The sequence below is a fragment of the Lepidothrix coronata genome, unplaced genomic scaffold (assembly GCF_001604755.1).
Source record: "Lepidothrix coronata isolate B3197 unplaced genomic scaffold, Lepidothrix_coronata-1.0 Scaffold4, whole genome shotgun sequence".
In the NCBI taxonomy this organism is placed as follows: domain Eukaryota; kingdom Metazoa; phylum Chordata; class Aves; order Passeriformes; family Pipridae; genus Lepidothrix; species Lepidothrix coronata.
Window position 1 is genome coordinate 2,431,941 of NW_016690184.1, and position 13,896 is coordinate 2,445,836.

At 42.3% G+C, this 13,896-nt stretch overlaps 1 protein-coding gene across 10 annotated transcripts in view; it reads left to right on the forward strand.

The window, feature by feature from the left end:
* Positions 1 to 624: 624 nt before the first annotated feature.
* The window catches only part of ADGRB3 (adhesion G protein-coupled receptor B3), a 463,874-nt gene continuing 450,602 nt past the window's right edge, over positions 625 to 13,896 (forward strand). For 7 of the 10 annotated variants that reach the window (XM_017825573.1, XM_017825611.1, XM_017825640.1 and 4 more), the window contains exons 1-2: positions 625 to 1,306; positions 4,013 to 4,781. In XM_017825573.1, the coding sequence (XP_017681062.1) occupies positions 4,028 to 4,781 (754 nt within the window). In that variant the 5' untranslated portion in view covers positions 625 to 1,306; positions 4,013 to 4,027. Of the gene's footprint in view, positions 1,307 to 1,361; positions 1,552 to 2,318; positions 2,794 to 4,012; positions 4,782 to 13,896 lie in introns of those variants that run through there. The other 3 variants (XM_017825583.1, XM_017825587.1, XM_017825630.1) reach the window with 3 other exon arrangements.

Genomic DNA, 13,896 nt, shown 5'->3' on the forward strand with positions numbered 1-13,896 from the left:
CCCTCCCGTGCAGAGGGCGGCCGGCGGCAGCCGGGCTAATAGATGCGGCCGCGATCGGGCACAGCCTTATCTCTGCCAGGGAACAAACGCGGCGTTAATTGCAGCCGCTCTGAGGAAATTGCTATTGTTTCCAGTCAAAGGCGGGCGGCAGTTTGAGCGGGTTTATCCCGGGAGCCCTGTATCAGTTAATCTGCATCGCGGGGCCGAGCCGGCAGCTCCTGGGGCTGCGGCGAGTGGGGGGGTTGTGCTTTGGAAGAAAAAATAAGAGGAGAGAGATCAACTGCGGGCTTCCCGCCCCGGCGTCCCCGTTTCCCTCGCTCCCCGCCCGTGGGTTTTTCCTACGCCGAGGCGCAGCCCCAGCGCACACCCCCCTCCGTGCGCGGCGAGCAGCGTTTCTGGGGCGCGCTCGGGGCCGCGCAGCCGTGACGCGCGAAAACCACCGCGGACCCGTCCGCCGGGGTCGGGGGCGCGCCGCGCACACGCGCGGATACGCGCGGAGTGGGGCGCAGGGACGCGCACGCAGACACCCCCAGCGGGGGCCGCGCACATGCGCGCACTCACGCCCCGGCACACACGGGGGCGGGCGGGCGCTCGCACACGCGCGGGCGCGCACACGCAGAGCCACACGCAGCGGCACAGACGCGCTCTCGCTCCCGCCGTACTCCCTGCGCGCCCGGCAGCGTTCACACCGCTCCCCGACATCGGCAGCCAAGGACCCCCCCGCCGCTGTCCGGCCATTAGTGCCTGAGGGGGGGGAGGAGGAGGAGGGAGGAAGGAGGAATAAGTCTATTAGTAATAACAACAACAACAACAACAAAACCCACCAACAAATCCGCACTAGCGCCTTAGTCCTTCTCTCAGACCGTCGACTGCCTGGCATCGCCGTGCATCGGGCTGCTGTGCTGGGACTTTGTTTCAAGTAAAAAAAAAAAAAAAAGGCAAACAAACAAACAAAACCCTTCGATTGCTCAGCCACTTCCATTTTTTCCCCTGCAGTCTCGCTGGTTTGAGGTGGTTGTTTTTTGTTGGTTTTTTTTTTCTTCCCCCTTCATGTGGTTGGATTTGGTGGATCCGGAGCCAAAGCTGCTTTTTTTCCTCGGTGGGGTGTGCGTGTGGCGTGCGGGGATTTTCTCGCTGCGTTTTTTATCTTCTGCTGCTTTTTTTAATCTTGGTTTTGAACCTGAGCCGGGAAAAATGGGAAACGGTGCTTCCGTCAGAAGGGGAATCTCTCCATCACTGTTGTTGGGACGTGTGCCTGTGGTGCTAGTGTTTTAGAGAAATAGCCTGACAGCTTTCGGAGTGGAAGGTAAGGGTGCCCGGGGCATTTCCATTTCCCATTTCCAGGGATTACGACTGGAAAGCTTTTAGCTTGGGATTCCGGGGAGGAGGCGGCGGAGGAGGGGGACAGGCTGTTGCTGAAGGATAGAGACAGCACATACGAAATGATCTCCGCATTTACTTCAGCGCTGCAGTTTAAAAGTTAGAGAAGTCCGTCTTGCGACAGGTCTGCTTCCCTGAGAGTAATTTCCAGCGAGACCGAGAAAACCTGAGGTTTGTGCACGATTGGGGTAATTTGGATTGGGGGGGGGGAAGGAATGTTAGGTTAATAGGAAGTTAAAATAAGAGAAGTCAGTGGGTCTTCTGTTGGGGGAAAAAAATAAATGGAGTGATGGCGCCGTCTATGTTCGGCTAAACTACAGTGTCACCTAGAAAATCAGTTTGGGGAATATCCAAACTAAATGCCCCTTTCTTTTCAGCAGAAGAGGATTCTCCCCCTCCCCAGATGGGTAGCCTTAAACCTCTGTGGCCGTTTTTTAACCCCCTCTTCCATGGACAAGAAAGATCTTTTTAATCTGAGTGTCTAATCCTTTCAGTGAGCAGATTCACTCTACATCTAGCAATACTGCAAACTAACTGAAATGCTGCCGGCACACTCAGTTTGTGTGTCTCTGTACATGTGTGTGTGTAATGCACACAGAGAGAGGGAGAGATTAAGACACTGTTGTGTTTAAGTAGCATTGTATGAACAAATGCACAACTAAAATGAGGGCTATTTGATTACATTTCTTCATAGAAAACAGCCCAGCACTGCAGACGTCTTTATTTTTCTAGTGCAGATATTACACAGGATGAGAAAAGTCAGAGGCTTTTTTCCTTTTCAAACGGAAAAGTAAATAAGCTCACTTTCTGCTTTCCAGATTATAAAATTAATCCTTTTCCATGGGTGGAATTCTTAATTTAGACACTTATTGTCACATTGGCTTTCAACGCCTACACCATCCTGAATAACACTGCGCAGAACTGCATTGCCTGCAAAGTGCTTCAGCAAAGGGGAAATTGTTTCCAGAATTTCCAATAAGTTTCTTTCTTAAAACCTTAAATGCTGTACCAGCCCTATTTGGAGAAGGAGGACCGTGTTATTCATTGAGATGGATGCTCAGAAAGGAGAAAATATGATCGTGTGGATAGACCCAGCAGCAGCTCAGCTTTTTTTTTTTTTTTTAAACCTCTGCTATAAAGAGGGTTAGAGTTGGTGGTGCTTTTTGCCCATTTCAGGATTCAGAGTTTGCATTATAATCTAGGAGATACGAAAATCTCTTCAAGGGAGTTTAATCCGGTGACTTGCTGTGTGTTACGCAATGGGAAACAGAAGATGCCTTGCTGTTTGGTGAGGAGATGAAAAGCTAGGCAAAGACACACATCAAAACTCAGTAACAGCGCCTGTGTGTACGTCTGCCTCTGCTTACTGAGCAACAGTGGAAGAGACTGCAATTTAGAGAGTTTTGAAATTAGGTTAGTATCGCTGCTTTCTGCTTGCATTTAAGAGCAGAAAGCAAAAAGCTACTCATTTATAAGAGATAAGCAACTTCTCAAAGGTTAATGCTGAAAATGGTCAATTTGATTTTTTTTTATATCGTTACAGAGATAAATATAACTAAGGTTTGCTGTATCAACCTAGGCCACTGTTGTGAGAACAGAGCATGTGGAGGTTGTGAGGGTTGACAGGTGCAGTAAAACAGCTTTATTTGGAGATACTAGCAGAGAAAATGTAATATGTCTTTCATTGTTCAAGCCCACGGCTGCAAAACACAGGAACTAATCAGACAGTAGATGATATTTGTAAAAAGAGGGCAAGTGCAGTCCAATAGGTGCAGAGATCCTGCTGTAGCACTGCCAGCTATATAGAGCTGCTAGTTTTAGATACTAATACTGTAAACTATTTGATATATCCTTAGAGGTTGAAGCCATTGAAACTATTATCTTAAAAAGCTGGCATTTAGTGGTAGTGTCAGACCAGCAATACTTTAATCTGTTTTTGTTTCTTTCTTTGGCAGTGTCAAAATTTTATTAATATATTAATCTCAGTATTTGCTGTCTAAATATCGTTTTTATAGATACCTCTATATACCAGGTGGCTGGGGTGAAGGCATGTAGGCATATGGGAGATAATGTTCCATCTGTAACAAATAGTAATTTGTGCATTTTTAAATTATGGCTGTAATTCTTCAGTTACTTCTCAGACTTAATAGAAAAATAATGTATAACAACATATGCTACCGGCTTTATTGTTCTATTCCGGTGAAAATCTGCATATGCATATATGAGTATAGCAGATTACTTATTTACTTTTTTGAAGAAATAAATAAATAAATTTCCCTTCTCTTGGTCTGTCAGGTAAGGCATCTAGGCTTTTACTTAAGTTGAGCAGTTCTAGTCCACGCCAGGATGACTACATCCTAGAGAGGAGAGGACATTCCTATTAATAATCTAATAGATGTTGAGTTTTAATTTGCCTGTGGAAGACGTGTCTGTCGCGGTGGCCACATGATGGCGCTGTGAACACAGCGGCAACCCCGGCCCTTGCGTTATAAAATAAAAATTACCTGCCCTTCTTTCTGAAAGGGGTTCTAACTGCAAGCTTGAAAACAGCTGGCTCGAATATTGGAAGGAGTTTGGTTTTCTATGCGTGAAGAATTCTACTTGCATTTTTATTTCATTTCATCTCCTGCAGGCCAAATGACATAGGATGAAGGCTGTTCGTAATTTGCTGATTTATATATTTTCCACCTATCTACTGGTTATGTTTGGATTTAATGCTGCCCAAGACTTCTGGTGTTCCACGTTGGTGAAGGGGGTCATTTATGGATCGTATTCTGTAAGTGAAATGTTTCCTAAAAACTTCACAAACTGCACTTGGACGCTGGAAAATCCAGATCCAACCAAATATAGTATTTACCTGAAATTTTCCAAAAAGGACTTCAGCTGCTCCAACTTTTCCCTCTTGGCTTATCAGTTCGATCATTTTTCCCATGAAAAAATAAAGGATCTTTTAAAGAATAACCATTCTATAATGCAGCTCTGCAATTCCAAGAATGCTTTTGTATTTCTGCAGTATGATAAGAATTTTATTCAGATACGTCGCGTCTATCCTATCAACTTCCCAGGATTACACAAAAAAGAAGAAGAACAAAAATCCTTCTTTGAATTTTTGGTGTTGAACAAGGTGAGCCCAAGCCAGTTTGGGTGCCATGTGTTATGCACTTGGTTGGAGAGCTGCTTGAAATCCGAGAACGGGAGAACTGAGTCCTGTGGGATCATGTATACAAAATGCACCTGCCCTCAGCATTTGGGAGAATGGGGAATAGACGACCAGTCCCTGGTGTTGCTCAATAACGTGGTGCTGCCCCTCAATGAGCAGACGGAAGGCTGCCTGACCCAGGAGCTCCAAACCACCCAGGTCTGCAATCTCACCAGAGAAGCCAAAAGGCCACCAAAAGAAGGTAGGTGCTTCTTGGAGGGGGGCTGAATGCCACGCCAGTGTGTAAATCCTGCTGCTGGCTCTCCTTAATACTCACATTCATTGAGCTGCTCTCCACTCTGGCTCTCCTCTAGACAAGGCAAAAGAGATGGAGAAGATGCACACTCCCTCAAGGCAGGGAAAGCTGCATTTTCATTTCTAAACTGGTCTGGCTTCAGCATATAGTTCTGCTGAGCACTGTTGAAACTCCTCACAAGTAAGATCCATCTGTTTTAAGGCCTCACTTACAATAATTCCCACAGGTTGTGAGCCAGGAATCACTCTCCCCCTCACCACCTCTTTACTGCAACCACCCAAATACAAAACCTTGGCGCTCTTGATATGATCCCTTGACTTTGCAAGGAAAACATTTCCAAAGGCATGCAGGCAACCTGACAAAAGACCAAGAGATTTACCGTGTTCAGGTCACCTGGTCCTAACTGGGCCAGAACTCAACCACCTAAAACAAAACCAAAAGCAAATGCAATTCGTCAGGGTGAACCCTCTGCCTGAGATACTTGGCAATGTGAGACACTGTGCAGGCAGGAGATGCTGGTTTAACCTGCTGGGAGCTGTGCGAAGGGGCCGGGGGCTGCTGCTGCACCTGTTCTCCAGGCAGCTTTGGCTCCCGGAGATGAAGGCTCAGAATCTCATTGCAGTATTAGCGAGGAGGGGGAGGGGGGCTGATGTGTCATTCCCAGCAGCTGCTTCATGTCCCTGCTGGAAAAAGGGGGTGGCTGTGGAACGGTGTGAAGACAGGGGTCCAGCAATTAGCATGGCAGCCCTCTGCTTAGTCCCTCTGCTACATACTTCTTGTGTTAGCCTGACATTTTGGGGACGTCGGGGTGGGGAGGGTGATTTTGGGAAGGACGTTAGGGGCTTGTGAGGCAGGGAAGGCATGGGTTGAACCTAGATGGGGGGCTCTGGCTGCAACCTATGGGCGAGGGGGGCCTTCAGAGCTGCCGTTAGGGAATGGGGGACGGGGGGATAAATTATCGAGCGTTGGATATTGCATTTTAATGCAGGAAATGTTCCCTCTCTCCTTGTTTTTTGCATAGCCACAAAGCTCTCAGTCTGTGGCGAGGCAGTGCCAAGCTCCCAGCCCCCCTAATAGAAGTTGCTTTGTGGAGGAATGTAACATTGACACGTTGTTAGGAGAGAATTTTCTTTAAGGGCAGCCAAGCCCCAGTGCTGTGGGAGAAGAAAAGCTGAACTTGCTCCAGCTGCCGCGGAGCCAGCGTCCAAGGGCAGGGCAGGGGGAGGGGTGGGGGACACTTTTCGGTGTCCTGTGGCTCCGCGCCTCTCCCGCCACCCAGCATCCTGGGAACAGAACGATCCTAACGGACAGGGGAGGCTCGGCTGCCGTAAAAACCTCCCAGAGAAGCGGCGGCAGGGATGGTATTTAAGATAGTTTAGAGCTAATTATTGCCCAGGGAGGCGGAGGCCGCCCCGGCCGCAGCAGGCGGAGCCGGGCAGGAGCCCCGGGCGCTGCGCGGGGGCGCCGCCGCCTCCCCCGCCTGGCGTTGGGCTCGCAGCGCCCGAGAGCGGCCTCGGGTGAAGCACCGCCTGCGCTCCCTCAGCCTCCACCGTGTGAGAGATGGGAGTCACGGGGGAGCTACGGAGCCCTCTAGAAAATAGAAACGCCGCAGAGCGGAACGCGCGCAGGAACCGCAGCCGCGGTGCGGGGGTCGCCCCGCGTTCTCAGCCTCGCCAGGGTCCAGCGGGACCCCGCGGAGGGGCGAGCGGAGCAGCCGTCGTGTCCCCGGCGCCGCGGGGGGCAGTGTACCCGTGGGAGAAAGGCGCACCTATCCCTTCCTCCTCCGTCCCTGCCTCTGATCGCCGTGCTAAGGCACCAGCTGCCTGGTGGGGCCGGGGACGAGGGAGCGCGAGCACAGGGGGTGCACAGGCCACCGCGTGTCTTCACATCTTTCCCCCAAACATGCTAAATTCCAAGGGGATGCGTGTCTCCAAGTTAAAGCATCTATTTCAGAAAGGTACTTATTGGAAAGGACAGAGGAAACTTAGGGCAAACACTTGTTTTGATTTTTTTCCCTTAAATTTTGTAACATGTTCCCAGCATATTTTGCTTCCAGTTTCAGGCATATTTTAATTCTTGCCCCTACTTATGCGTTTTCCTCCATATGAGCTTCAGAAACGGCATTGTTAGAGGGGGTGGAAATTTCACTTGGTAGGTGGAAGGTTTGCTTTGCTTGCTTTTCACTTTATTTAGTCTTTTTGGGGCGTTGCTGAGAATTTTAACATTATTAAAATTATTTCACACTTTTATTTAATTGCTTTAATGCACTTGGAAATCAGTCATCAGATTGTTACTCGAAGTTATAATGAGTTTGCAAATTAAGCCTCACAGTATTTCTCAGTAGCAGTATGCTTTTTGTCTTCCACTCAGTTTAAAGCATTTTTTCCTGTTCCTCAGAAGGCTAAAAATCTGCAAGAGAGGTGTGTTGAGTCGTTGTTTTCTGTAGATATAGTCACATTCATTAGGCACATCAGTCAGTGTATTTGTCTGTATAAAGCTAGTTTGTGGTTCAGTTGAAAGCTTTATTGAAGGATCAAAATGTAGAATGCTCTTGCCACAAACATGATGCAATTCATCACTTCTGTCAACAAACATTAAGGCAAGAAATACAAATTTTGTTTTCACAGACAATCTGCTTTAAGTTATATTGGCACAAGTAGCATAAATAAGGTAGACAATAAGTAAGAGAATGGTTGTTAGGGTTCTTAGTGACAACTGAAAGTACAGTTTTGCCAGTGCAAGTTGAGTTTTAAAGGGAATGGAGTTTGCCATTGGGAAAGTGCTCTGGATTTGATAAGACTCTGTTTTTATGAATTTGTGTATTACTTTTAGGTTTTGTACTGACGTTGCCTAGCAATGATTTTTGGAAACGAATTGCAGAGACCTGACAGCTTTCTGCAGTATTATGAAAACCCTTCCATCCTTCAGATTTGCTTTCATCAAGCTTGACTGTATGAAGTGCAAAATCTTTTCCCAAAACTATTTTCAGTCCCATTTTAGAACAGAGAGCATTTAGATTAAAGCCTACTGTTTCTATTTTGAATCTCTGAAGTTTTTTTACAATTTTGAATATGATAAATGGCTAAGGAAAATGGATGAAAGTCAGTATTTTTCCTTTTTAAGAAGTGTTGCATTTTACAAAAGATGTGACAAGTATACAATGGATGATTGTGTTTCTAAATGTGCTGAAGTGTTGAACAATAAAAGGAACTAGGTCAAAAAAAGAAGCTATCACTATTACTTTGTAATAAAATAGTTTGGAAATATGTGGTCTATTCAGCATTTCTTCTGTAGACAGATTATCTTTTGTGTCATTGATTAGAGCAATATTAAAAATTGCTACATTTTCACTTCTTGTATCTAGATCTGTTTCTGTAGCCTTACATTTGAGATCCTTAGCCTAGATAAAAGCACTAGCAAATAGATCTCAATACTCTCATGGGATCCTGAATTTAAGGGCTGTGGGGAATTTGCCCTCTCGATTCTCAGTGCTGTGACTGAACTGTGTTATGAGGTTTCTGTCTATAAGACAGGACTCAGTTCCAAGTCTAGTGGACCTGTAAAACGTTTGCATGTAGTCAATCCATACAATTTTTTGAACAAGAAAATCCAAAAATGTCTTTTCTTACTGTGGCCATTGCAAAACTGTAATATGATTGTGGGGTTTTATAAAAGTTACCTAGACAGAAACTATAGACAGTTTTTCCCCATGTTTTACTGCCAAATTTGAGCAGGGCCTTCATAAAACAATTAAAAGAATTTTTTGTCCTCTTACTTACATCCAGCAGAAGAGAGGGGATACTCACATTCATTAAATCTCAGCATTTGGAGTTCCAGGCTTAATCTTGTATATCTCATTCAGACACTCTAAGGTAGTTTTAATAGGGATTTTTTATTATGCTAGAAATGTAGCATTGGTCTACTGTGTAGCGAATTCTAACATCTCACTGTGTACCAGCATCACAGTATTCAGCAGTGATTTATTTATTTTTTCCTGATTTCACAACTGGAAACAACGGGGAGATCTTAAAAGAGGATTACAATAATTTATGCCACATTGTTGAAGAATAGTAAGATGTAGGATGTGGGTAGTTTTGTGGAGCTTTCATGACATGGATGCATTTATTTATATATGATTCCATGAATGCTCGCTTCCTGTTCCGCACATTTAGGATGAATTAATAATATTCACCACATACCCAGAGGTCACTAGCTGGGTGAGTAAGCTGGACATCCCTAGTCAGGAAGTCATAGTCAGTAATACCATGTCATATCATGGGCCCATCAGAGGATTTAAACTGTTAAATCAGTGCAGGATTTGTCTAGTAGGAACAAAAATTACAAAATGGAGTCCAACAACCTTACACTTCTAGGAGGATATTTAATGTTTATTATGCAATGATTATTTGAGGATGAAGCAAAACTTAGAAAATCCAAAATAAATAAAAAGAGTTGTCTGGAATATTGAATGAGTACAGTAATATACTTGGAAGACTCTTAATAGTTTTTATATCCTGCCGCTTGCTGTGGCTCATTAATTCATGAGTTCAAGGGGACAAAGGAAGATGAGCAGTAAGGGAAGAACACACTTTTTAATTTTGTGTGGAAGGTATTTTTCGTTATAACTTCACAAAATATTGTTTACAAACTTTAAACTGATATTCTAAAATAACCTGTTACCATGCAGGTCATAAGCATCTTGTTATCACACTGTTACAAGCATTAAAAATGTTGACTGTAAAGAAAAATAATTTCACTTTAAATAATTTTTCTTTTTACATAAATATTGTCCCTCCTAAAATGCTCATGGCCAAAAACATCATAGAAACTTTCATAAAATCAGTTAAAGACATTCTGTTTGTCAGTCTGGTTCCCAGTGGAAGGAAATATTTTAAAATCTCATATGGATTACAGTGTGCTTTATAAAATGCCCTTTTTGACTTCTTTTGCTAAAAGAAAATGATCGCCCTAAAAATTTATACTCTTAGTACATATTTGAGTGACTCTGAACCACTCATAATAAATAGGATAATTTATCACAGTCATGTGAGTTTGATTTCAAATCCTTTTTTTAAAGTGATGCACTGTAGAAAAAGAATTTATGATCACAATCTCTTTTAATCAATAAGGCCTCTCTTTGTTTTCAAGTATTATACGCGATTATCACAAATGATTGTGCTTTATGCTGTATTGATCATTTCCACCTGATTTACTTCGGTAAACTATGACAATTCTTGTGTTGATGTAAGTTTAGAACTTTGTGTGCGAGACTAATCAGCATTTCATATATGTGTGTGGAATTCAGTGGGATTTGGATCAACCCGTAAGTGAATTTTCTGATGCCTTCAAAAAGGAAAATACCCAGACCATTTCCTTTACAGTACAAAAAAGCCTACATAAATGGCTTTGCTTCCAGTTATTCAAATACTTTGTTAATAAATGTACTTGGCTCAATCTCTCTATCTGCATGGTAATTTCTTAGGAATCACAGATTCTATCTGTATTTTGTTTAGCATTTCTAACACTAACAAGATGGCATGTTACTTATTTTGTGGGAAAGGTGAGCCTGCTTCAGTCTAGTATCTGCCTTCAGAGGGATCACAACTGTCCTGCATAGGATCTGAATACAAGTTTTTCATCAGCTCATTGTTTCTTCAAAACATTCATGGCTTCAGTTGAATAGTATGTTATAACCAAAACCAGGATTTTAGTGCCCCAGCCTGTAATTTTTGCTTGAATTAAACCTCTATTTGTGTACATTATTGCACTCAGACATTGTGAAGATCTGCTCCCAGCTGGGCACAAATACTGCTAGAGACCTCTGCTCTAAAGAGAGCAAAACATAAATAGAAGCCAGTGATAAAGAATGAGGTGTATAAAGAAATGAAGTGTTCAGAATGAAGTCAAAGCAAATATCCAAATTAGGAACAAACTTGCTTGCTGCTGCTTCCAGTGAAGAAGTGCTTGACAGTACTGAGTCCTGTACCATCAGATATTTCAGACCAGTCATACCTTCTTTATTTGCCCTTCTCATATCAGTAGTCTGTGCCTTTTGTCTTCAAATACTTCCATTACCTTTTGTCTGGGTGGGTAAGATGCACAATATGTTCACTGTATTTTAGACCTTGTCCTCTGATTTGCTTGTGCTTTTGACAAATGTGGAAGTGTTCCAGTGTAGAACAGCCATTAGCAGAAGTTGATGATGATTCTGCTTACATAGTGGGAGTGGGATTTCAATTATTAAGTCTCAGTGACTTTATATGGAATTATATTATGACATAATGCAGGTACTGCATTTCTTATTATGCAATGGTTTATACATATGTATTTCTCTTTTATACATTTATATAATACAGTGATTAGGAGATGTATTACATCCAGTCTGTTCTCCTGTGTTCTTTTTAAGGCAATTTATCCTCTTCTGTTCAAATCTGTGCATATTGCTGTTTTGTTTAGTTTTCTTCTTGCAAAAGCATGGAAAAAATCTGCTCTGTGTGTGGGTATACACAGAGGAATTTTCAGAGGAGACTTGATTTTTCTCTTCTTAGGGAATTAATTTTATGAAGTTTATTCAGTTGTGTTTTATCAAAGGATTCCAACTCAGAGTTGTTGTAGCTCTCAAATTGAAGTTTAGTTGTTCATTTATAAATATGCAGTAATTGTAATAAAACAAAGGTCACTGCAGAATTCCATTGAGCATTATTTGCATTCACTGTTAACAAGAAATATAAAATGCTCTTTAGGACAGAGAAAGTTGTACACGATATAAAGTACAAATTTACAAATTATGCATCACTGATTTATGAATATTTCAGCATTTGAGCCCCTTTTGATGCTAGTTTAATCTCAAGAGGAAGACAGTCAAATTTTTCAAAGTCATTCTCAGTTTTGTTAATCTTGTAGAGAAGTTACAAACAAAGTTGTTGTCAAATTACTGACACAGTTTTCTGATGTACTAGCCACCATCAGAATTAATAAAAGCAATCAATAATAACAGTGTATGAGATCAGTGTTGTTACTTTGCTCTGCAAAGGCCAAATTATTGTCCTTACTCGAGACAAATTCCCCATGGTATCAATATATTTTGGTCTAAATGCAGATTAGATTAGAGCCATGGAAGAGGTGTGAAACAGTAATAGCATGTGTTCCTACTACCAAAAGCAATTTATTTCATAGTTTTTATTTATAAAGTCTTTTTTTCACTGTAGTTTTACTATTGAAACCGTCGTTGACATTGAGTAGAGTGAAGCAGATGTACTTAAAAAAACCCCCACAACAATTTTTTAACCATTTGTTGCACTTCTTTCAATTTTAGCTTGTTAGTCTCTCCCTCTCCATGCTTTACTTCATTTTCTTGGTTTTTTGTTTCTTCATTATCTGAAGGGGAAACAAGACATATGACATACTCAAATTAGTGTTTCTTTGATAGTGCTGAAAATGCATGCAACTGAAATTTGGAAGCAAGTTATTTTCAGTTATTAAGTTAAAATTTTATTTATATCTCCTAGAAATGGCAAAAACACAGAAAAATACAAATTTTGAATCCCATCCATTTTTTGGTAGCTTGATAGAAAATTGGTGACAATGGGGAGAACATGTTACCCACTTTGGGGCAATTTTCACCAATTTGCTCTCTTCAGTTCTTCAGGAGATGTAAAACGTTTTGAGAGCTGACTTTGGTACCTGTTGTTCATCATGTACTGCTAACTCATTCATATGCAGGGACAGTGTTTGTTCATAGCATGGTGTATAACTCTCAGCCATAGCTGATAGTTACATGCTATTGAACATCTTTGCTGAAGGACTGTCGGAGGATGGAGAATTCAAAAAGCAGTTCTCCAGCTCTTAGCTGTGAAAAATAAAGATTAATGGGAATTCTAACCTTACCACTTTTAACTAGCATTGGAAATGCCTTATGTTAAGTAGGAATCTGTTAACCAGTGTCACCAACTGAGGTTTGTTATCACAAATTGTTTGTGAGAATCTGAGGCCCCATTGCTGCTGAGATGGCTCAGGCTTTACTCCTTTCCTGAGTTACGTCAGTACACCAGCCAAGAAGAAAACTAATCACCTTGAGTTTTTTTGGTTGGATGATCTTTATGTTGAGTGAGCGTGCTACAACAGCCCAGCTAAACCTCCCTCAGAACATGGCACACAAAAGAACTGGAGAGAAACAGTGATGCTGGTTCAGCACAGTTTAGATTTGCTTATGAAAAAAAAAAGTCTATGAAAAAGTGATCAATACGTTACCCTTGCCTGCTATTTTGGATATGTTATCAGCCAGTTACGTAATACTTTGTTTCTAGGCAAGTGTACCAGATTTGATTACAGTACTACTGGCAGATGCTTCAAAATGGAGTCCAAGATACATGTTTATCCAGGACTTCCTGCTGACCATTAAAGAGTGGTGCAGATTGCTGTGAAAGTGTGTGTAGAGTGCTTGGAGACAAGTCTGTGAAGCCATTGTAGCTCATTCTTGTAGTGCAGCTAGAAAGACTTTAAATTACAGGTTAGAAAATCAGGGAATCTAATTCATGCTATTTATTGGTTATGAGAAATAATGTTGTACATGCTTTGTGCAAGAACACTTTTTCCTGAAAGGGTTTTGGAAAATCTTAACTCCAGAGGTTTCATGTGGAATATTTGTTTGAATTCTAAATGGTTCACTTTTTCTTAGAGTGTTTGCTTCTCTGTCCTATGAACATATTCTTCTGTACTGCATACATAGAAGATTTCAATTGTCTGCAAAGCTGGGCACTTCAACTTGAACTGTAACAAACTGTGTTTTTATCCTTGGAAGTGTTTTTGTTTGTTCTGTGGCATTGGCCGATATCTGAAGTGACTGGCAAACATACAGATGCTCCATACTGGTGTGTTTGAAGGTTGATAGATGTGCTTCACACTGACAAAGGAGAGGAGGAAAAATGTTCAGCACTGCAGGTGTAACGTGACTACAGAGCCTTGTCCAGCTGGTCCGTCTGCACCAAATGTCTAGGAAGTCACTAATAATACAGAGAGGATCATGAAGTTTCACTCTCCTTGGAAGGGAGAAAGGTGCCAA